This window comes from Jaculus jaculus, chromosome 1 (genome assembly GCF_020740685.1).
Source record: "Jaculus jaculus isolate mJacJac1 chromosome 1, mJacJac1.mat.Y.cur, whole genome shotgun sequence".
NCBI classification, from domain to species: Eukaryota; Metazoa; Chordata; class Mammalia; order Rodentia; family Dipodidae; genus Jaculus; species Jaculus jaculus.
The window spans coordinates 128,400,379-128,424,414 of record NC_059102.1 but is presented as its reverse complement, the minus strand read 5'-3'; the positions used below and the strand labels follow the sequence as shown (position 1 = coordinate 128,424,414).

Sequence of the window (24,036 nt, the reverse complement as noted above, 5' to 3'; positions counted from 1 at the left end):
GATGGCTCTTGGCTGCAATGCCTAATGACCTGGGGTTCAATTCCCCAATACCACATAAACCCAGATGTACAAAGTGTTGTATGTGTCTGGACTTTCTTTGCAGTGGTTGGAAGCCCTGGTGTACCCAATACTTCATATTCATTCTCTCTTTCTATCTCTCTCTCTCTCTCTCTATGTATGTGTGTGTGTGTGTGTGTGTGTGTGTGTATATATATATATATATATATACACACACATATATATATATACACATACATACATACATATACACATACACACATATGTGTGTATATATATATATATATATATATATATATATATATACATACTCTCTCTCACACACATACATACACACATATATATCTACTTGGCAAATAAATAAATAAGCAAAAAAGTTACTTTTATGAACAGTTATATGACATAATATATAATCTATTTCCCTACATATGTTGCTTTCAAAACTACTTGTGAAGATAGCTCAGTCGATTAATTATTTGCCAGGCAAGCAAGATGACCAGAGTTCAGACCCACAACACACACACAAATGCCAGGTGAGGATAGCAGACTGTCCAATCTCAAGACTAATCTCAGCTCAGGAGGCAGAAACTAGGATCCTGGGACAAGCTGGTTAGCTAGGCTAACCAAATCAGCAAGTTCTAGGTTCACATGAGAGACCCAACCTCAGTAAACAAAGTAGAGAGCAATGAAGACAGCTGACATCAGCCTCTGGCCTCCACAGGCAGACACAAGTGCATCAAGACATATACACACACATGAACAAACACATCCACACACAAAACATCATATACACATATGCGCACAAGCACACACAAGAATCACATACACATATGCACACAGCCACAAACAAGACATCACATACACATATGCACACATTCACACACGACATCACATACACATATGCACACACCCACACATAAGACATCACATATGCATGTGAACACAGTCACACACAAGACATCATATACACATATGCGCACATCCACACACAAGACATACACACATATGCATACATTCACACACAAGCCCAAAAACATTACTTTTAGTACATCTTTCTGGTTTGTTTTTTTTTTACATTACTGGAGATTGAACATAGAAATTCATGCATGCTAGGCAAGTGCTCTACCACTGAGCTATATATCCCCAGTCCTACACCCTTTTCTATTTTTTCATGTTTGTTTTTATTTTTCAAGGCAAGGTCTAACTATAACCCAAGGTCTCATTCTGTGGCCCAGGCTGGCATTGAATTTCTACTTCAACCTCCCAACCAAGTGCTAGAATTATAGGAATGTGTCACTATACCTGGTCCAAACCTTGTTTAACTTTTTTTTTTTTTTTTATTTTAAGACATGGTCTCACTGAGTTATCTAAGTTGGCCTTGAACTCACACTGTAGCCCACACTGGCAGGCCTGGAATTTTTAATCCTCCTTCCTTAGCCTGCCAAGTAGCTGAGATGACAGATTTGCACCACCAGGCTCAGTTTAGGTAATACAATACATTCTCCTGTGTTGTCTGTCTGTTTTTTATAGCACACAGAATTGGACAAAGGGCCTCAAAAATGTTGAGCATTCTCTGGTTACACAGCCTTCCTTTCAAGAAAGTCACACAAATAGAATCTCAAGATATAAAATAGACAAAAGCACAGCAATATTAGAAGGTCATGGTGAACACCTTGAATCTAAGCACTGAGAGGCTGAGGTAAGATTGTCACCTGAATTCCAGTCCAGCCTGGGCTACAGAGTGAGTTCCAGGTAAACTTAGGCTAGAGTGAGACCCTACCTCAAAAAGTGGGGGTCGAGGCCTGAGAGATGGGTCAGCAGTTTAGGCACTTACTTACAAAGCCTAACAAGCTGGGTTCAATTCTCCAGTGCCAACGTAAAGCCAGATACACAAAGTGGCACCCACATCTGGAGATCATTTGCAGCTCTCTGTCTCAATCTCTCTCACTGTCTTTCTCTGCTTGCAAATAAATAAACAATTTTTTTTTTTTAAGATGATAACATTTCCTTGGAGGAATGCCCTGCTCTTGGTCTGAGGAAAAAATAGGCAAGTAGGTCTAGAACACTTTACAGAACCAGTAAAGAAGGAAGCTACCACCGTGTACTAGAGTCTGTCAGGACTTGGCAAGCCAGGCATGGTGGTACAGACCTATAATTGCAGCACTGAGGAGGCTACGGGCGGGAGGGTAAGAAATTTAAGACCACCTAGAGGGAAAGCTACTATTCTTGTCTGGCTAAATGGATAGACATATTATACCTGCCAAACTTCCCTCTAAATGCTTATGTCTATGCCCATATATTAATGCTACTCTCACTTTTGGTCAGAGAAGCTTCTCTCTTTTGTTTTTTTGTTTTGGTTTGGTTTGGTTTTGGTTTTTCAAAGTAGGGTCTTGCTCTAGCCCAGGCTGGCCTGGAATTAGTGTCAGGCTGATCTCGAACTCACAAACCTACCTCAGTTTTCTGAGTGCTGGGATTAAAGATATATATAGCACAATGATGCCTGGCAAGAAGCCTTTCTTTATAGATGGTGGTTACCACCAAGGTGACTCAAATCAAAGTGCTGAAAAGAGGAGACTAGAGTGTTCAGCACGACGTGAGACATTTCTATCATACCCTCCAAGTCTCAGGGACCATTGTGGAAGAGGTGGCAGAGAGAATGAAAGAGCCAGAATAAAAGAGGAGGATTTGCAATACTGTCTTCCAGACACAAAGTGACCATGGTATTCATAACTTCAAAATGCCAGCATAATAAGAGGGGAGAAATGATGACATCTAACTAGAAAATCGATACCTCTAATCCCAAAACTTAGAAGGCAGAGGTAGGAGGAATGCTGTGAGTTCAAGGCCATTCCAAGACTACACAGTGAATTTCAGGTCAGGCTGGACTGTAGGTGAGACCCTACCTCAAAAACTGTGCACCTTCCTGAACCACCGCAAGAACAAATTCCTGTGCAGCTTCGGCCTGACCATCTGCCAAGCTGCGGCCAGCACCCTGCGCCTCACCCCCTCCCCGCAGAGCCCGAAGCGCGACTGCCCTCCTGCCCTCCCTCCCCAGTCGGCAGGGCCCACCCCAGCAGCCAGCCCAGCAAGGGGTCCTGGAACCCAGGGGATATGTCACAGTCCCAAGCGCTGGAGGGCAGTGTGCCCAGAGGGCTCAGGGGCGCTCATTTCGAGTGCCCAAGCAGAGGCAGCTAGAAAGCTCAGGGAGGAGTGGCATGGCGTCCCCATCTCCCCCAAGGGGCCCTGGCAGCCCGAAGGGCAGTGGAGGAGCACCCGGTCCACCAGGTCGCCCCGTCACTTTCCCCTCCAACCCTCCATATAAGTTATGGAAGAACCAGGACATTCTGCAGAAAAAAAAAAAAGAAAAGAAAAAAATACACGTGGAAAAAAAAAACTAAAACAGAGATGAGTTGGAAAAAAGGGTTTCAGTGCAGTGAGGGTTGGAGTAGGGTAGAAGGAAAAGGGATAGGAGGAGATGATCATGACATATATTTGAAAGTTGTCAATAAAAAGTTTTAAAAAGCTGGGTGTGGTGGTGGTACATGCCTTTAATCCCAGCACTTGAGAGGCAGTTAGGAGAATTACCATGAGTTCGAGGCCACCCTGAGACTCTACCGTCAATTCCAGGTCAGCCTGGGTTAGAGTGAAACCCTCCCGCAAAATAATAACAACAACAACTAATGTTTAAAAAGGGCTGGACAGATGGCACAGCAGTTAAGGTGCCTGCTTGCAAAGCAAGATGCATAAAGTGACAAATGCATCTGAAGTTCATTTACAGTGTGTCAAGATGCCCTGGCATACCCATTCTCCTCTCTCTATCCCCCCCCTTGCAGATTATATATATATAAGGGTGGTGAGATGGCTTAGCGATTAAGGCACTTGGCTACAAAGACATAAGGCCCCGGTTTGATTCCCAGGACCCACAGAAGCCAGATGCACAAGGTGGTGCATGCATTTGGAGTTCGTTTGCAGTGGCTGGAAGCCTTGGTGCTCCCATTCTCATTCTCTCTCTCACACACTGTCTCTCTCTCTCTCTCTCTCTAATAAATAAAGACATGATAAGTTTAAATATATATACACATATTTTAAAGTCATGCCGCACCACACCTGGCTAATAAAAATATTTGTAAAGAAAAGCTTTTAAAAAAGAAAGCCAGGTATATTGGTTCACCCCGTTAATCACAGCACTTAAGAGGCAGAACTAGGAGGATTTCCATGAGTTCAAAGCTACCCTGAGACTACATAGTGAATTCCAGGTCAGCCTTAGGCGAGACCCTACCTCCAAAAAAATAAATAAGTAATCCAGGCATAGTGGCACACACCTTTAATCCCAGCACTCAGGAGGCAAAGGTAGGAGGATAGTTGTGAGTTCGAGGCTACCCTCAGACTACACAGTGAATTCCAGGTCAGCCCGGACTAGAGTGAAACCCTACCTCAAAAAAAAAAAGAATGAAATATGGGAATGAACTATGGAAAGAGCTAGGAATATTTCTCATGGACCTTACAAATAACTTTTGTGATATTACTGCTATGAGATCCTAAATTCCTTATTTGTACCTTACTTTAAAGTTAATCTTACAACTATGTAATCCACCTGCTTAAGCAATGTGACTAGGCTTCCTGTCTTGGTACCTTTGGCCTGAACAGCACAGATGACCAATATTGACGAGCAATATTTAGAGATGCTAACTGATCTTAGGCTATGCTGTATGCTTCTTTCCTCAGAAACTTAGTTGATTCTCAGTTGAGAACAAACATACATGCAAAAAGTGCTGATCACAGCACTGAAGACAAGGTCAGTCAACATGGGCCCACAGATCCACTGAACACAAAATTACTGCTGAGCATGGTGTTACACGCCTTTAATACAAGCACTCGGGAGGCAGATAGGAGGATCTCTATGAGTTTGAGGCTACCCTGAGCCTACATAGTGAATTCACAGCCAGAGATAGCAACATTAGAGAAGCAGATGCAGCAGGTTTACTAACTGCTTAAACTTAACTTCTCCTCAGCCCCCCACCCCACCCCAGGATGCTGCCAGAGGAAGCTAGCCCACTCTTGAGTTGGGGTTATGGGAGTTAGCTCTCCCACCTCTCAGGCTCTGCTCCTAAAAGCAGTTTGCCCACTTCTGGATAAGAAAGTTCTAGAGGTTAGTCTTTACTAAATCAGGGCTGTGCACTCCAAATAGGGCACTGTACATACAAAGAAATCTGCCAAATTCTCTACAGTTTGGTGAGTTTTGACAAAACAGACAGTATAATGTCCCACCATAATCAAGACACAAAATGTTGTCACAATGCCCTGTAAACTTCACATTTCCTTACAGTCACACCTCTAGAAACCAGACTTTCTACCACTGTTTTACTTTCTCTGGAACTCTACATGTGTGAGTGGAAATACTCAACATCTTTGTGTCTCGCTTCTTACCCTGGGCACAATAATTCTGCTATTTCTCCATGATATTATATGCAACTTTCATTGTCAAAAAGGCTATCAAGGGCTGAAGAGATGGCTTAGTGGTTAATGTACTTGCCGGCAAAGCCTAAGGACAGAGGTTCAATTCCCTAGTACCCACGTAAGCCAGATGTATAAGGTGGTACATGTGTCTGGAGTCCACTTGCAGTGACTACAGGCCCTGGCATGCCCATTCTCTCTCTCTCTCTCTCAAATAAATAAATAAAATATATTTTTTAAAAAGCATGCCAGCCAGGCGTGGTGGTACACGCCTTTAATCCCAGTCCTCAGGAGGCAGAGGTAGGAGGATCACCGTGAGTTCAAGACCACCCTGAGACTCCATAGTGAATTCCAGGTCAGCCTGGGCTAGAGTGAGACCCTACCTCGAAAAACCAAAAAAAAAAAAAAGTAAAAAAGCATGCCAATCTGGGCATGGTGCACACCTTTAATCCCAGCACTCGAGAGGCAGAGAGATCACTGGGGCTCGCTGGTCAGCTCCAAGTTCAGTGAGACTCCATCTCAAGTAAACCAGGGGAAGATACCTGATGATCTTTGTTCTCCACACATGTGCTTACAGGGAACATGCAACTGCACACATATAGACATATGCATGTACTATACATTCACAGATGTATTCACATGTACCACACACATACACACACACAGAGCATGCCATGCTATGACTTTACCACCATTTCTATTTTTTTCTCCCTGAAGTAAGGTCTCATATTAATCCAGGCTAAACTAGAATTCACTTTGTAGCTCCAGGCTGGCATTTAATTCTACTTCAGCCTCTCTAGTCTAAGAATAAAGGAATGCACTCCAGGTTTCATTGCCAATTCTTTTTTATTTTAATTTTTTGTTTATTTATTTGAGAGCAACAGGCAAAGAGAGAGAGAGGGGGAGAGAGAGAGAGAGAATGGGCGCACCAGGGCCTCCAGCCACTGCAAACGAACTCCAGACACGTGCGCCCCCTGTGCATCTGGCTAACATGGGTCCTGGGGAATTGAGCCTCAAACCAGGGTCCTTAGGCTTCACAGGCAAGCGCTTAACCACTAAGCCATCTCTCCAGCCCTCATTGCCAATTCTTTATCCAGTTACCAGTTGATGGACACTTGGTTTATTTCCAGTTTTTGGCTCTTACAAACACACCTCTATCTGCAAAAACATGGCTTTTACTTTAAAAGTTTAAGGACCTAGGTTCAATTCCCCAAGACCCACGTAAGCCAGATGTACAAGTTGGCACATGCATCTGGAGTTCGTTTACAGAGGCTGAAGGCCCCAGAACACCCATTCTCTTTCTCTCCTTTTCCCTCTCTCAGTCAGAAAGGAGGGGCTTACTGACCGGTTGCTGACACCAGTAAGGGAAAGGAAAACAGAAGACAAAAGACAGGTGTAGGGGGCCCGGATCTGAGAGAGGATGAGAGGAAGATATATTTAGAGAGAGGTACATACATAGAAGAAAGCAGATGGGAGGCAGATGAGACAGAGATTCAGAAATACATACCTTACTTGAGGAAAGAAATACAGAAGAGAGTAGAAGATACCACCTGGACTTTTTAGTGCCCAGTGGAGGGGAGGGATTTGTGGAGGTGTGGACCTATGTTCAGGGAAGTAGCCAGGCCAGCTAAATTCCCTGTTGAGTCTTAGCTAGGTGGCAAGGGGGGATGGAGGATAAGGAGGGGATAGGGATCTCTGAGACTATCACCTGCAAGTATCTCCAATAAAAATCACTAGTTCCAGGCTGGAGAGATGGCTTAGCAGTTAAGCTCTTGCCTATGAAGCCTAAGACCCCGGTTTGAGGTTCAGGACCCACGTAAGCCAGATGCACAAGGGGGCGCACGCATCTAGAGTTCGTTTGCAGTGGCTGGAGGCCCTGGAGCACCCATTCTCTGTCCTTTTCTATCTGCCTCTTTCTCTGGCGCTCTCAAATAAATAAATAAAAATAAAAAAGAAATCACTAGTTCCAAATTGGGCATGGTGGCGCACACCTTTAATACCAGCACTCTGGAGGCAGAGGTAGGAGGATCACTATAAGTTCGAGGCTACCCTGAGACTACATAGTGAATTCCAGGTCAGCCTGAGCTAGAGTAAGACCCTACCTCCAAAAAAAAAAAAAAAATTTTTTTTTAAATCACAAATTCAGCTGGGCATATTGGTACACACCTTTAATCCGAGAACTTGGGAGGCAGAGGTAGGAGGATTGCCATGAGTTCAAGGCCACTCTGAAACTACATAGTAAATTCCAGGTCAGAATGAACTAGAATGAGACGTTACCTGGAAAAAAAAATCACTAGTTCACCAAACTACACGTGGATGGGATCATTTCTTTGGTCTTTGTAGGTGCAGTTCCCTATCTGAGGTAAAAAGACATGTGTTCATGGATGCCCAAGCAACAGAAACCATCAACACTATTTGCACTCCATGAGTATATAGTGTTACATCTAACTATAATTTTAATTTCCGTTTCCCGGTGACTAATAATGTTCAGTATCTTTACATGGAGTCATTTTCCATTCAGACAACTTCTGTGGAGTATCCAAATCTTTACCCACTTTAAAAAAAATTGGGCTGGAGAGATGGCTTAGTGGTTAAGCGCTTGCCTGTGAAGACTAAGGACCCCGGTTCGAGGCTCGGTTCTCCAGGTCCCACGTTAGCCAGATGCACAAGGGGGCGCACGCGTCTGGAGTTCGTTTGCAGAGGCTGGAAGCCCTGGCGCGCCCATTCTCTCTCTCTCCCCCTCCATCTGTCTTTCTCTCTGTGTCTGTCGCTCTCAAATAAATAAATTAAAAAATTTAAAAAAAAAAAAAAAAAAAAAAAAAAAAAAAAAAATATTCTACCGGGTGTAGTGGAGCACGCCTTTAATCCCAGCACTCGGGAGGCAGAGGTAGGAGGATCGCTTAGAGTTCAAGGCCACCCTGAGACTACATAGTGAGTTCCAGGTCAGCCTGAGCCAGAGTGAGACCCTACCTTGAAAAACCAAAAATATGTTTATTTATTTATTTGTTTGTTTATTTGAGAGAGAGAGAGAGAGAGAGAGGCAGAGAGAGAGAAAGAGGGAATAGGTACACCAGGTCCTCTAGCCACTGCAAATGAACTCAACACATGTACCCCCTTGTGCATCTGGTGTATGTGTTTTTTAAAATATTTTATTCAGTTATTCTTTACCTACTTTTTAATCAGTTGTCTTCTTAACTCAGTTATAGAGTTCTTACAAGTGTTTTATTTTTTTCAATTTTTTTTTTTTTTTTTTTTTTGAGGTAGAGTCTCACTCTAACCCGGCTGGCCTGGAACTCACTCTAGCTCTAGGATAACCTTGAACTCACAGCAATCCTCCTACCTTAGCTTCCCAAGTGCTGGGACTAAAGGTATGCTTGGCAAGATTTCTTTATGATCAAGTATGGTGGTGTATGCCTGTAATTCTAGCATTCTAGAGAGTCAGGAAGACTGCAAGTTCAAGAACCACCCAGGCTACCTAGCATATAAAAACCAGGTTCAAGCCCAGTGTGGTGGCACACGCCTTTAATCACAGTACTCGGGAGGCAGAAGTAGGAGGATCACTGTGAGTTCAAGGCCACCCTGAGATGACATAGTGAATTCCAGGTCAGCCTGGGCTAGAGTGACCCTACCTCAAAAAAAAAAAAAAAAAAAAAAAAAAAAAAGATGTGGCATGTGAATGTAAAAAGTCCTACATAGACTCACGTGTTTATGAATAAGCTTCACATTTAATTCCTATCTGAAAGAGCCTTGCTGGAGAAGCTTACAGACCTGAGGCTTATTAGTCAAGCCCCACAGGGTGTTCACAGCAAACTTACTCTACTTCCTCCTGCTGGTATGTGAGAATATAAACTAGTTTCCTGCTTTTGCCAAGCCTTCCCTGCCATGATGAAACTTCCCCTCAAAACTATAAACCAGCCTGGCATGGTCATACAGACTTTTAATCCCAGCACTCAGGAGGCTGAGGTAGAAGAACTGCCATGAAGCTCAAGGACAGCTACAAAGTGAGTTCCTGTCAGCTTCCCGTTCCACAAAAAAAAAAAAAAAAAAAAAAAAACCAGGGCTGGAGAGATGGCTTAGTGGTTTAGCGCTTGCCTGTGAAGCCTAAGGACCCCGGTTCGAGGCTCGGTTCCCCAGGTCCCACGTTAGCCAGATGCACAAGGGGGCTCACGCGTCTGGACTTCGTTTGCAGAGGCTGGAAGCCCTGGCGCGCCCATTCTCTCTCTCTCCCTCTGTCTTTCTCTCTGTGTCTGTCGCTCTCAAATTAAAAACACCTGTAAACTGAGAAGATGGCTCAGTCAGCTTGCAGAGCCAGTTGGCTCATGTTCAATTCCCCAGTACCAAAGAAAAGCCAAGTACAAAAGGTGGCACATGGGTTTGGCATTCATTTGCAGTGGTAAGAGGCCCTGGCATGCTCATACACACATACAAATAAATAAAAAATTAGTTAAATTTAAAAACTGTATGGCAGAAATAAACCCTGCTGCTTCCAGCTGGGTGTTCTGTCCCAGCAAAGAGAGTAATTGCTATATCAAACAGCAACAAAGCACCTTTCTTTCAACACATGGGTCTCCCAGGTTAGGGGCTGACTTCAGCTCACCTAAGACCTCAGCATCAGTGAGTCCAGGTCCAGATTAATTTGATCAGTCACACTATTATCAAAATCAACTTCCCAAGCCTTCAGGATCTAGAAGAATATTCATGTAAACTCCCCCCACTAACAATAAGCAGAATCATTTACAAATACTTTGCATATGCCACATAACCCTTTGTATAAAAACTAAGTCAACACACTGTCTCATATCTCAATGTTTGTTTTGTTTTTCCCCCACAAATTTATGAGGGTTTTTTTCCCCCTGCTTGGGCATTATCTTCTATATCTACATCCCAAGAACTTAGAACTGGAAAGCATTCAAAGTTTCTTAAACAAATTACATGTATCATCAAAATGCCTACATCATTTTGCTTTAAACAAGTAACAAAAAAAAAAAAAAATTCCCCAAATCATACAGGTATAAGCATTTAAAAACATGAGGGGGACTGGAGAAATGGTCCAGTGCTTAAAGATGCATGCTGGCAAATCTTGCTGGCCCAGGTTTAATTCCCCAATACCCAAATAAAGCCAGATACACAGAGTGACACATGTCTGGAGTTCATTTGCAATGGCAGGAGGTCCTGGCATGTCCATTCTCTCCTCTTTCTCTGTCAAATAAAAGAATATTTTTTTAACTTTAGGAGATGCTTTAAGCATTTATACATACATACATATATTTGTTTGTTTGTTTTTTGAGGAAAGGGTCTCTCTCTACTCAAGGCTAATCTGAAATTCACCATGTAGTCTCAGGCTGGCCTCAAACTCACAGCGATCTTCCTACTTCTGCCTCCTGAGTTCTGGGATTGAAGGCGTGCACCACCACAGCCAGCCAGATAACTTTTTAAATTTACTTTTTCTACTGACTGATTTTATTTTCTAGTATATGTGCTGCCGAAGCGAGCACTTATTTTTTGAGAGAGAGGAAGAGTCAGATAGATAATGGGCATATCAAGGACTCCACCCACTGCAAACAAACTCCAGACACATGTGCTTCCTTGTGTATCTTGCTTATGTGGGTACTGGGGAGTTGAACTTGGGTCTTTAGGCTTTGCCGGCAACTGCTTTAACTGCTAAGCCATCTTTCCAGCCCTCCCACCTCCCATATAACTTTTTATTTATTTATTTTATTCCTTTTATGGTTTTGTTTTTGAATTTTCAAGGTAGGGTCTTGCTCTATCCCAGGCTGATTTGGAATTCACAATGTAGTCCAAGGCTGGTCAAACTCATAGTGATCCTTCTACCTCAGTCTCCAGAGTGCTGGGATTAAAGGCAATGCACCAGACATTTTATTTTGTTTTGTTTTTTTTCCCAGATAGAGTCTCACTCTAGCTCAGGATGATCTGGAACTCACTCTATAGCCCAATGATGACATTGAACTCACAGTGATACTCCTAACTCAGCCTTCCAAGTGCTGAGACTAAAAGCATGCTCCAATTTTTAAATATTTTTATTTGAGAGAGCGAGGAGTGTATGATCATGCCATGGCCCATGACACTGCAAATCAACTTCAGGCACATGCACTACTGTGTGACTCTGGCTTTATGTGGGTACTGAGGAATTGAATCCAGGCCAGCAACCTTTGTAAGCAAGTGACTTTACCACTGAGCCATCTCTCCAACCCCTAAATTTTTATTTATTTATTAACTTTGGTGGTTGAGACTGAACCCACTGCCTTGCACATCAGATAAGATTTAATCAGTATGAATTCTATCCACACTGAGGGGCCTTGTTCTAAATAGGACCTGAGAGAATTCTCTACCTTATAACCCAAACATTACAGACAGACATATTGAACTCCTTACAATTTTCCAAAACCACACAGAGATTAACCATTTATTATTATTTATTTATTTGAGAGAGAGAGCAAGAGGATGGGCACACCAGGGCCTCTAGCCATTGCAAATGAACTCCAGATGCATACACCACCATGTACATCTAGCTTACATGGGTACTAAGGAACAGAACCTGAGTCCTTGGGCTTCACAGACTAGTGCCTTAACCACTGAACCATCTCTCCAGCCCAAGAGATCAACTTTCTTAATCTGAATAATCCTTTCAATCTAATAATCTCTCAGGAACATTCAATAGTATCACATTATTTTGACCCCATCCCACATCTCTCACCACCAAATTCATTTATTGTCTAACTAGTTTTCTGAGCTGCCTGTCAGTACTAAGTACGCAAAAAAAATTAAAAAGAATGTAAAAGGCTGGGGAAATGGGTCAGTGGGTAGAGACCTTGTCATGTAAGCACGAGGACCTGAGTTGTTCAGATTCCCCAGAACCAACATAAAGCCAGTCACAGTAGCATGTATCTGAACTTCCAGCATGTCTATGGTAACTTGAAAGGCAAAGTCCCACAAGCATATGAACCAACACAACATGTGTTGGCATATGCAGTGGCAAACGAGAGACCCTGTGTCTCAAGCAGGGTAGAAAACAAGGACCAAAATCCAAGATGTTCTTCTGACCTTCACACATGTGCCATAGCATGCGTGTGCCTGCACTCACTCACACACATACCCTGACATCATACACACATATAAAGGTGAACTCAAATGAGAAAATAAGTTTCCAATTAACAATGGCAGTAAGGCATGAGGTGCTTTGGGGGACTCTTCACTGGCAAGATGTCAGCGTAGGTGGAGAAGCATTCTAAGAATCAAATTTTTAAAATGTATCATGGGAGGGGGGGCAGGGGCCATTGGAGATGGGGCCCAGAGTGCCTTAGCACGAACAAAGCCCTGGGTTTCACCCAAAGCACCACATAAACTATGGTAGTACATTCCTGTAATTCCAGCACTAAGGAGATGGAGGCAGAAAGATCAAAAGTTCAAGCTCTTTTTTAGCCACATAGTGAGTTCCAGGTCAGCCTGGAATACATGAGACCTTGGCTAAAAACAGTAAGAGCCTCAAGTAGGAGGGTCACCATGAGTTTAAGGCCAACCTCAACTAGAGTGAGATCCTACAAAACACACACACACATAGATATACACAACACCTCACTATGGGATGCTGAGTGTAGTTCAGTGCTACGGTGCTAACCTACAAAGGTACAATGCCCAGGTCTTTAATCCCTATCAGTGCAAAAAAGCAGAATAAAGTTTATAGCAGGATGATGAGATAGAAGGCCACCCTGGGCTACATAGTGAGACCCCATAACAAAAATAAATATGATACCTGGGTGTGCTGGCACACACCTTTAATCCCAGCACTTGGGAAGCAGAGGTAAGAGGATCACCATGAGTTTGAGGCCACGCTGAGATTACATAGTGAATTCCAGGTCAGCCTGGACCAGACTGAGACCATACCTCGAAAAACAAAACAAACAAACAAAAAGAAACTAAATAGATAAATAAATGGGAAAAAAACAAGAAAGAGGAGGGAGGGAGGCAAGAGAAAGGAAACAAAAAAGAGGGCTGGAGAAATTGCTCAGCAGTTAAGGCACTTGCCTACAAAAGCCAAAGGACCCAGGTTGGGTTCCCCAGTATCTATATAAAGCCAGAAGCATAGTGGCACATGCATCTGGAGTTCATTTACAGAGGCTAGAGGCCCTTGAGCACCCATTCTCTCTCTCTTGGTCTCTGGTTACAAATAAATAAATAAAAATATGCTTAAAAAAAAACTCACTACTATACTTATCACTGACATTTTAATCCCAGGCAATCACAGTAGCCTCAGTGTGTAGACCAGTGAGAGAGCTGTATCTCAGGGCTTGATCAAAACAGGGTAGATTTTATATACACCATGAATCTAGGTGGACTTTATTTACTTTTACAATTTTCTCCAGGAAAATCAGAACCAAACCAGAGCCACTAACTGCCTTAACTTTATTATTTTCCTCTCATTTCTTCATTGCTTTAGTTGAATTATAATCCTCTTGCTTGCACATATTTTGAATTTTTGTTTGTTTGTTTATTTATTTGAGAGCAACAGACACAGAGAGAAAGACAGATAGAGGGAGAGAGAGAGAATGGGCACGCCAGGGCTTCCAGCCTCTGCAAACGAATTCCAGACGTGTGCGCCCCCTTGTGCATCTGGCTAACGTGGGACCTGGGGAACCGAGCCTCGAACCGGGTTCCTTAGGCTTCACAGGCAAGCACTTAACCGCTAAGCCATTTCTCTAGCCCGCTTGCACATATTCTGAAAAGAAGCAGGATTTTTCAACATGGACCCTGGCCTTGGCTCCTGAAAAATTGAGATTGCAGGCACATGCCATTGTGTCAGTATAGGGGAGGGGTGCTTTTTTAACCTGAAATTTTCTGAATACAAAAACTTTTATGTGCCAGGCATCATAACAGACCTTTTATAACCCTAGAAGAGTTAATTTTTTCTTCTATTCTTTCTTTCTGAGGCTCAGAAAGGATTTTTTGGCCAGGCATGATAGCTCATACCATACCATGATAGTCATCCCAGCACTTAGGAGGCTGAGGTAGGAGGCTCACTGTGAGTTCCAGGCCAGCCTGGAATATGGAATGAGTTCCAATTAGCCTGAGCTAGGTTGAAACCCTGCCTCAAACAAAAAGGAAAAAGAGCTAGGCATGATGGAGTACGCCTTTAATCCTAGCACTTTGAGGGCAGAGGTAAGGTATCATGAGTTCAAGACTGAATTCCAAGTTAGCCTGGGCTAGAGCAAGACCCTACCTCAAAAAAAAAAAGAAAGAAAAAAAAGGAAAAAGAGGAGGGCTGAAGAGATGGTTCAGTTGTTGAGTACTTCCGGGGCTGGAGGGATGGCTTGGCAGTTAACCGCTTGCCTGTGGAGCCTAAGTACCCCAGCTCAAAGCTTGATTCCCTAGGACCCACATAAGCCAGATGCACAAGGCACATGCATCTGGAGTTCATTTGCAGTGGCTGGAGGCCCTGGTGCACCTGTTCTTTCTCTCTGCCTCTGTCTGTCTGACACTCTCAAATAAATAAATAAAAATAAACAAATTGGGTTGGAGAGATGGCTTAGCAGTTAAGCACTTGCCTGTGAAGCCTAAGAAACCCAGTCCGGGGCTCAATTCCCCAGGACCCACGTTAGCCAGATGCACAAGGGGGCACACGCGTCTGGAGTTCGTTTGCAGAGGCTGGAGGCCTTGGCGTGCCCATTCTCTCTCTCTCTTTCTCTATCTGCCTCTTTCTCTGTCTGTCACTGTCAAATAAATAAATTTAAAAAAAAATTTTTTTTAAATAAGCCCAGCATAGTGGTGCACACCTTGAATCCCGGCACTCAGGAGGCAGAGATAAGAGGATCGCTATGAGGAGTTCCAGATCAGTCTCAGGGTGAGACATTACCTTGAAACAAAAAGAACATAAACAAATATATATATATATAAATATATATATTCGTGTGTATGTATATATACATATATGTATATACGCACACACGCACGCAAGTTTGGGAAAAAAAAATAGCCTCAGCATGGTGGCACATACCTTTAATCCCAGCACTAAGGAGGCCAAGGTAGGAGGACTGTTGTAAATTTGAGGGGCCAGCCTGAGAATACATAGTGAATTCCAGGTCAGCCTAGGCTAGAGTGAGACCCTACCTGGCGGGGGGAAGGGGAGGAGAAGGCAGGCGAGTAGAGGATTGAAGAAATGCTTAGCAGTGATCAAGGCACTTGCCTGCAAAGCCAAAGGACCCAGTTTTGATTTCCCAGTACCCACGGAAGTAAGCACATGCATCTGGAGTTCATTTGCAGTGGCTGGAGGCCCTGGCATGCCCATTCTCTATCGGACCCCCACCAAATAATTTTTTTTTTAAAGTGGAGTAATGAACAATAAACCAAAACTGCCCTCACAACAACAACAAAAAAGGCTGGGCTAGAAAGATAGCTTAGTGGTTAAGGTACTTACCTGAAAAACCAAAGGATCCAGGTTCAATTCCCAGGATCCATGTAAGCCACAATGTGGCACATGCATCTAGAATTTGTTTGCAGCAGCTGGAGGTCCTGACGCATCTACCTTCTATCTGCCTCTTTCTCTGTCTCTCTCAAATAAATAAAATAATTTTTTTTTTGGTTTTTTTGTTTTTTGTTTTCTGAGATAAGGTCTCACTCTAGCCCAGGCTGACCTGAAATTCAGTCTCAGGGTAGCCTCAAACTCTAGGTGATTCCTCTACCTCTGCCTCCCAAGTGTTGGGATTAAAGGCATGCACCACCATGTGCAACTGGGAAAGAATTTTTCAATGGAAAATGTAGGAGGCCTAGAAAGAGGGCTCAGTGGTTAAGGCACTTGCCTATAAAACCTGACAACCTGGGTTTGATTCCCTAATACCCACGTAAAGTAAAATGTACAAAATGGTGCCTGCATATGTTGTTTGTTTGCAGTGGCTGGAGTCACTGCCCATTTTCTCTGTCTCCCTCTCTCTCTGCTTGCAAATAAAATATAAAAGAAAAGATGAAAATGTACCAGACAGGGCAACAGAGACACAAGGAAGTGGGTCAACCACATTTCTCAAGGAATCACCCAGCCATCAACCCTTCCTTGCCTAACAATGCCCCAGGTCTAGGTTTCCTGCTCCTTTATCTCTCAGGACACCAGGTTACTGCTCTGGTGTCACACCCTGGCTATCTTAGATCTCCCCTAAAGAAACCTATTCTTCACTTCCCCCTGCCTCACTTTCTCCCAACTGACGAGCTCAATATAGCTCACTATCTGTAATCCCAAATTGACTGCTCCACTCTTGAGAGCTAGTCCTGGCAGCTCCTGTTTTTCCAGAATAAAAGCTTCCATCTTTGCCTCAGAGAAAGGAAGGAAGGAAAGGAAAGAAAGGAAGGAAGGAAGGAAAAGAAAATGTAGTAGACCTGCTGCTGTGGAAAGCGGGGAAGAGACAGGGTGAGGATGAACAGATTCTTCACTTCAGACCAGAGCAGGAAGAGTTTATTGAATGCATGGCAAGGAAGCAGCGAACTGGGCAGTAACTAGAATACTGCCTGATGTGAAAGTAATCTTAGTGATATGAAGATTTATTTAACTCGGTATACCTAAAACATTATTCCACAGCATAATCATTAAAATTTAGAATGAGCTGGGTATGGTGGTGCATACCTTTAATCCCAGCACTTGGGAGGCACATATGAGTATCTCTGTGAGTTCTAGGCCACCTTGGGAATGAAGAGTGAGTTCCAGGTCAGCTTGGGCTAGAATGAGAACCTACCTCAAAAAAAAAAAAGAAAGAAAGAAAATAATAAGTAAATAAAACTTGGAATGAGGGTCTAGAGAGATGGCTCAGTGGTGAAAGGCACTTTATTGTACAGCCTGAGAGTCCAGGTTTGATTCTCCAGTACCCAAGCCAGACACACAAAGTGGTGCATGTGTCTGGAGTTCATTTACAGTGGCAAAAGACCCTGGCATACCCATATTTTCTCTATCTCCAATAAATAATTTAATTTAGAGCGAGATACCTTATGTTCTTATTTCTGTGCTGACTAAAATCTAGTGTTTGTTTTATATTACCTCATTTTGAAAAATACATGTTCATTGGAAATTTTTTTGGTTTTTTTTTTTTTTTCAAGGTAGGGTCTTACTCTAGCCCAGGCTGACCTGAAATTACTGTGTAGTCTCAGGCTGGCCTCAAACTCATGGTGATCCTCCTACCTTTGCCTACTAAGTGCTGGGATCAAAGATATGAGCCACCATACCCAGCTCATTGGAAATATTTGGTGGACATTAAGACTTCATAAAATTTATAGAAGAAAGTCACATACCCAAAGATTCTCAAAACATACTTAAAACATTTTCCACTGACTACTGAGCTTGTAAATTTAAATTATACATCCAGGGGCTTGGGGGGATGGCTCAGAGGGTAAAAGTGCTTACTGTGTTACAGCAAGAACCTTAGTTCAGATCCCAGCATAGTGTTGCATGCCCTTGACCCCAGTGCTGGGGAAGCAGAGACAGGAGGACATCTAGGGTTTGCTAGATAGTCTAGCCAAATAAGTGATTTTGACAGTGACATATACCAAGTCAAAAAATAGGAACAGGCCAGGCGGTGGTGCACGCCTTTATTCCTAGCACTCAGGAAGCAGAGGTAGAAAGATCACTGTGAGTTTGAGACCACCCTGAGAATACAGTGAATTCCAGGTCTGCCTGGGCTAGAGTAAGACCCTACCTCAAAAATAGTAACAATAGCCAGGAGTGGTGGTGCACACCTTTAATCCCAGCACTTGGGAGGCAGAGGTAGGAGGATTGCCATGAGTTCGAGGCCACCCTGAGACTCCATAGTGAATTCCAGGTCAGCCTGGGCTAGAGTGAGACCCTACCTCAAAAAAAAAAATAGTAACAATAAACCAGGCATGGTGGTGTACACCTTTAATCCCAGCACTCAGGAGGCAGAGAGGTAAGAGGATCACCATGAGTTCGAGGCCACCCTGAGACTACAAAGTGAGTTCCAGGTCAGCCTGGACTAGAGGGAAACCCTACCTCGAATAACCAATAATAATAATAATGATAATAATAATAATAATAATAATAATAATAATAATAATAATAGAGCTAGAGCGAAGGCTTAGCAGTTAAGGCATTTTCCAGCAAAGACAAAGGACCCAGGTTCAGTCCCCAGTACCTAAGTAAATCCAGATGTACTAGGTAGCATGTGTCTGGAGTTTGTTAAAAAAAATTAATAGTAATAATAATAGTGTAGAGTGAAACTGAGGAAGATATCCATCAATCTCTGGCCTCCACATTCATTCATGTACACACACACACAGGAATATATATACACACATGCATACACACACACACACACACACACACACAAAAACCAGTTCCTCAGGTATGTTCCCTACATTTTTTTTTCCTTAGTTTTTTGAGGCAAGGTCTCACTCTAGCTCAGGCTGACCTGGAATTCAGTATGTAGTCTCAGGGTGGCCTTGGACTCACAGAGACCCTCCTACCTCTGCCTCCCGAGTGCTGGGATTAAAAGCGTGCACCACCAGGTCTGGCTTGGTCCCTACATTTTGAGTACTCAGTGGGTGTATGCACCACAGTGGATGTGACAGGCCTCAACAGTATCAAAGGTATTTTGACTATTGCCATTTCCAACATCAACATTTCCTACCTACTTTTGAGGATTTCTGTATATTCACAAACATAACGTCTTAGGTATTAACTGTGAAAATAATTCTACTGGTCACCCTCATTACTGTAGATACTTTCTCTAGACCAAAGCCAACATATGTAACTGACTATAAGGAATTGCTCTGTAGTACCTGACACATGGAATGTACTCAAAAATATTTGTGGAAGGTTGTTTTTCTTTACTAGTTAAGGAATAATTCACTTGTCTATGGCCTATACTTTGCTATTTTTCTCGGGCTCAGCCATTTCCATTTATTAGATTCAATGTACAACAAAAAAAATAGAAAGAGCCAGGCCAGGTGGCGCACCCCTTTAATCCCAGCACTCAGGAGGCAGAGGTAGGAGGATCGCCATGAGTTCTAGGTCACCCTGAGACTACATAGCATATTCCAGGTCAGCCTGGGCTAGAGTGAGACCCTACTTCGAAAAACAAAAACAAGAAAGAAAGAAAGATAAAAGAAAAAGCTGTATTTTCCATTAAAAAGAAAAAAAAAAAAACCAGGTCCAGCATGGTGGCACACACCTTTAATCCTAGCATTTGGGAGACAGTGGTAGGTGCATCACCATGAGTTTTAGGCCATCCTGAGACTAATAGTGAATTACAGGTCAGCCTGGGTTACAGTGAGACCCTACCTTCAAAAAAGAAAAAAAGGGGGGAAAAAATTCCAGGTGTGGTGGCATATGCCTTTAATCTCAGCACTTGGGAGGCAGAGGTAGGAGAATCACTGTGAGTTTAAGGCCAGTTTGGGACTACAGAGTTCCAGGTAAGCATGGGCTAGAGTGAGAACCTACCTCAAGAAATTGAAAAATGAAAAAAAAAAAAAAATGTATGTGCAAGAGGTGGCAGAAAGAATGTAACAGCCAAAGGAAGGATAGGACTCCTTACAACACAGTCCTCCAGACACAAAATGGCCTGGCTATCTATGACTTCTCAGTGCCTGACACTACCTACACAAGACCATCATAATAGGAGGAAAAGATCATGACATCAAAATAAAAGACTGATTGAAAGGGGGCAGGGGTATGATGGAGAGTGGAGTTACAAAAGGGAAAGCAGAGGTAGGGAGGGAATTACCATGGGTTGTCTATAATTATGGAAGCTGTCAATAATTTTTTAAATACATGTTTATATATATAGTATATGGTGTATATATGTGGTTTATGTGGTGAATGCACCTGTGCGTGCAGATATGAGGTCCCCTTGGACATTCTGTGGAGCCTGAGGAAGATACTGCTGCCTCTAATGCCTCTATTGCTTTTCCACCTTATTTCCCTGAGGCAGAGTCTCAATCTGTCTGTTTTTTGGTAAGGCTGGCTGACCTGAGAGCCCCAGAGATTCTCCTGTCTCCACCCTCACCCACAGTGCTGGGGTGGTAGGCATGCATGACCATGCCTGGCTTTTTGTTTTGTTGTTAGTTGGATACTGGGGATTGATGAGGTCTCCATACTCAAGCAGCAAATGTTCTTACCTGTTGAACCGTCTCCCATCTGCCATAATAACTGCATATTAAAAGTATTACAGTATAGCCAGGCATGGTATCAAACACCTTGAATTCCAGAGCGCTGAGGAGGCAGAGGCAGGAGGATTGCTGTGAGTTTGAGGCAACCCTGAGACACATAGTGAACCCCAGGTCAGCCTAGGCTAGAGTGAGATCCTACCTTGCCGGGGGGTTACAGTATAAATGCTTAAGAGCTCTGTAGTCTGACTGTCTGGACTCAAATCCTTAGTTCTATCATTTATTAGATATAGGATCTTGGGTAAATATTTGTCCACTCTGTGACTCAATTCTCTCTCCTACAAAATTTTACTACCTTAGGGTACCTCAAGGATTACAGAAACTGTGGGGCTGGGAAGATGGCTCAGTGCTTAAAGGTACTCACTGGTAAAGTCTGCTGGCCCAAGGTTTGATTCCCCAGTACCCACTTAAAGCCAGATGCACAAAGTGGTGCGTGTGTCTGGAGTTCACCTGCAATGGCTAAAGGCCCCAGCAAGCCCATTGTCTCTCTGTGGCCTTATTCCTCCCACAAATTAAAAAAAATATGTATTTTTAGGGCTAGAAAAATGGTTCAGTTGTTAAATGCACGGGTTTGCAAAGCCTGACGGCCTGGGTTGCATTCTACAGTACCCACATAAAGCTAGACGCACAAAGTAGTACATGCATTTGGAATTCATTTCCAGTGGCAGGAGGCCCTGGTGCACCCACTCTCTCTCCCTCCCTCCCTCCCTCCCTCTCCTCCCCCTCTCTTTCTCTCTGTTGCACTCTCTCTCAAATAAGTAAATTAAAAAAATTAAAACAAACTTGCATACATTATTTGACACACAAGCTGTTCAATAAACACCAGCTTTACAGAGATGGTAATGTTGAAATTATAACTAAAGAATAATATAGGATTTCTCAATTTTCCATGTTTGTCATATTGTATGCCCCCCCCAAAAAAGGGAAAAAACGGGTAGCGATGTGTAGTCTTCAAAATAAAAATCTTGTATGTAGTTATAGTCACTGAACAAGAAGCTGAATAAGAAACTTCATTTACTGGCCTTGTACAATTATGCAGTACGGCACAGGTGCAGTCAGGCAAACAGAAAAACATGAAGCCAAAAAATGAAGGCATTTGAATTCTTACCTGCTTTTCCGTTTTCGAGGAGGTTTCTCCACTGTGCCAGTCAGTCTACAGACGAAACAAATAAGATGGTAACTAAAAGTGATACAAGATCACAAGCCCGGACCATACAGTAGCGCAGTGAGCACTCCACATCCCACCCTCTTAACAGCAAAAGCTCGGCATGGCCATACCTGACCTTACAAAACACCTTATGCCCTGCAAGCATCCATCGATGGGGACTCGCTGCTCCCCTAATGCTGTATGGCCCTAACCCTTGCTCTTGCCTTCAGGTCCCTCACCCCATGCTCAGCCCCGATTGGTCACAGCCCAGTTCTCCCAAAAAAACCATCGGCCCCCACCGACCTCCTCATTGTCTGCCTGGTCCACTCTCTTAAGCCCCCCACCCTCTCCGGTGGCCCCGCCACCCCGGACTGAGCTCAGCCCCCCGGAGCCCCGCCCCTCCCAGCCAGGCGCCCCCCGCATTCCGCGGCCCCTCGCCCCTGCCTAGCGCGCCCGTCTCCCTCCGCCTGGAGGATTCCGTCTCCCTGCGTCCCGAGGCGCGCCGGAGGCTCTGGGTCTGCACCTCCGGCCCCCTCATCCATCTCGGCGCCCTCAGCCGCTGCCCCCCAGGGCCCCGTCCCCTCGCCCGCGCCCTGGCCCCACAGCTCGGCCTCCACCGAGTCCTCGGCCGCACCTGGGGGCCAGGCGACTCCGCGGCTGCTGGGGCTGCCGGGCTCCTCTGACCATCCGGCTCCGGCTCCGCCGCGGGAGCTGCTCCGGCGGCCGCAGGGCTCGCTCGGTAAGCTGAGGCGGCGGAGGCTGGAGTAGGCGGAGAGGCGGGAGGAGGGCCTCGCGCCTCGGCCAGGCTTGCAGCAGGCTCCGCCCCCTCCGCGCCTCTCCTGAGCTCCCATTGGTTGCCTCGTCAGTGTGTCCAAGGGTCTGACCGTCGATTGGGCGATCGTGCCGTCAAATCTTGAGCGGCCCACCCAGACGTTTGGTTGAGATTGCAGGTGGCGACGGAGGTGCCTTAGAGACTGCTAGCAGCGAGGGTGGGGGAGACCCGAGCGCCACCGTACGTCCAAACATGGGAACTGCACCTGCCGCCCCAGACACCTGCCCACAGGTTCTCTTGGCTCCGAGTCCCGCTTTGCAGACACCTGCTGGCTCCTACCACCTCCGCACCACGCCAGAAAGAACCAAAATTAAGTGCTGCAGTTTCTCAAAATGTGTCCAGCAGCTGCGAGAGCAAAGCAACACTCCCCAAAAGGAGCTTCCTTTTGGGACAACTTGAGTGCGGTCCCTATCAGCATCTTGTAGAAATGGTCGACTCAATGCTACTATTACTCAAAGATCCAGTCTGGGGCTGGAGAGATGGCTTAGCGGTTAAGCGCTTGCCTATGAAGCCTAAGGACCCCGGTTTGAGGCTCGGTTCCCCAGGTCCCACGTTAGCCAGATGCACAAGGGGGCGCACGCGTCTGGAGTTCGTTTGCAGAGGCCGGAAGCCCTGGCGCACCCATTCTCTCTCTCTCCCTCTATCTGTCTTTCTCTCTGTGTCTGTCGCTCTCAAATAAATAAATTAAAAAAAAAAAAAAAGATCCAGTCTGAAATTTTAAGAATGCATCAAAACTAAAGCATGATTTAGCTACAAGAAGAGAGCACAACTTAGGTGCATGCTTTTAAGAAAGTAAGATAATTTTTTAATTGGCAGGGAAAATAAGATCACACTGCAAAAGGAATTGATGCAGTAACTGTGTTCCATTTGGAAAGGCCTAAAAAGAATGATTCTTGAAAACACTAGCCATTCTGTGCCACTGCAGATGGACCTGAGGTCTACACCAGTTAACCAGTCTTAAAATAAATTTCACTGCATGTTTAGGTCAAAGACTCAAGGCTGGCCTCCAACTCCATGTAGCTGAGGATGACCTTGAACTTCTGATCTTCCAATCTCCACTCCTGAGTGCTGGAATTAAAGTTATGTGCCACCACATAAGTTTTATGCAGTGGTGAGGATGGAACCCAGAATTTCATGCAAGCACTCTAACAACTCAACTACATTCCAGCCTTTTTACTGCCTTTCCTGACAGACTTAAGCATCAAAATTACCACTACATAAGCATTGTCACCTTTACTCTTCTATTCTAAAAAGGCCACACTTTAGTAGAAAAGTTTACTAATAGAAAATTATCTCTTTTTTAAATTTATTTATTTATTTATTTGAGAGCAATAGACACAGAGAGAAAGACAGATAGAGGGAGAGAGAGAGAATGGGCGCGCCAGGGCTTCCAGCCTCTGCAAACGAACTCCAG

The 24,036-nt window shown here is 44.2% G+C and overlaps 1 protein-coding gene across 1 annotated transcript in view; it reads right to left on the bottom strand.

Annotated features, from left to right (window-relative positions):
* Scai (suppressor of cancer cell invasion) overlaps nt 1-22,546 on the bottom strand; it is a 175,288-nt gene extending 152,742 nt beyond the window's left edge. The window contains exons 1-2 of the mRNA XM_004662802.2: nt 22,425-22,546; nt 21,752-21,796 (exon numbers count right to left, since the gene is read on the bottom strand). Coding sequence (XP_004662859.1) covers nt 21,752-21,796; nt 22,425-22,477 — 98 coding nt within the window. The 5' untranslated portion in view covers nt 22,478-22,546. The remainder of the gene's footprint in view (nt 1-21,751; nt 21,797-22,424) is intronic.
* Nucleotides 22,547-24,036: the final 1,490 nt, after the last annotated feature.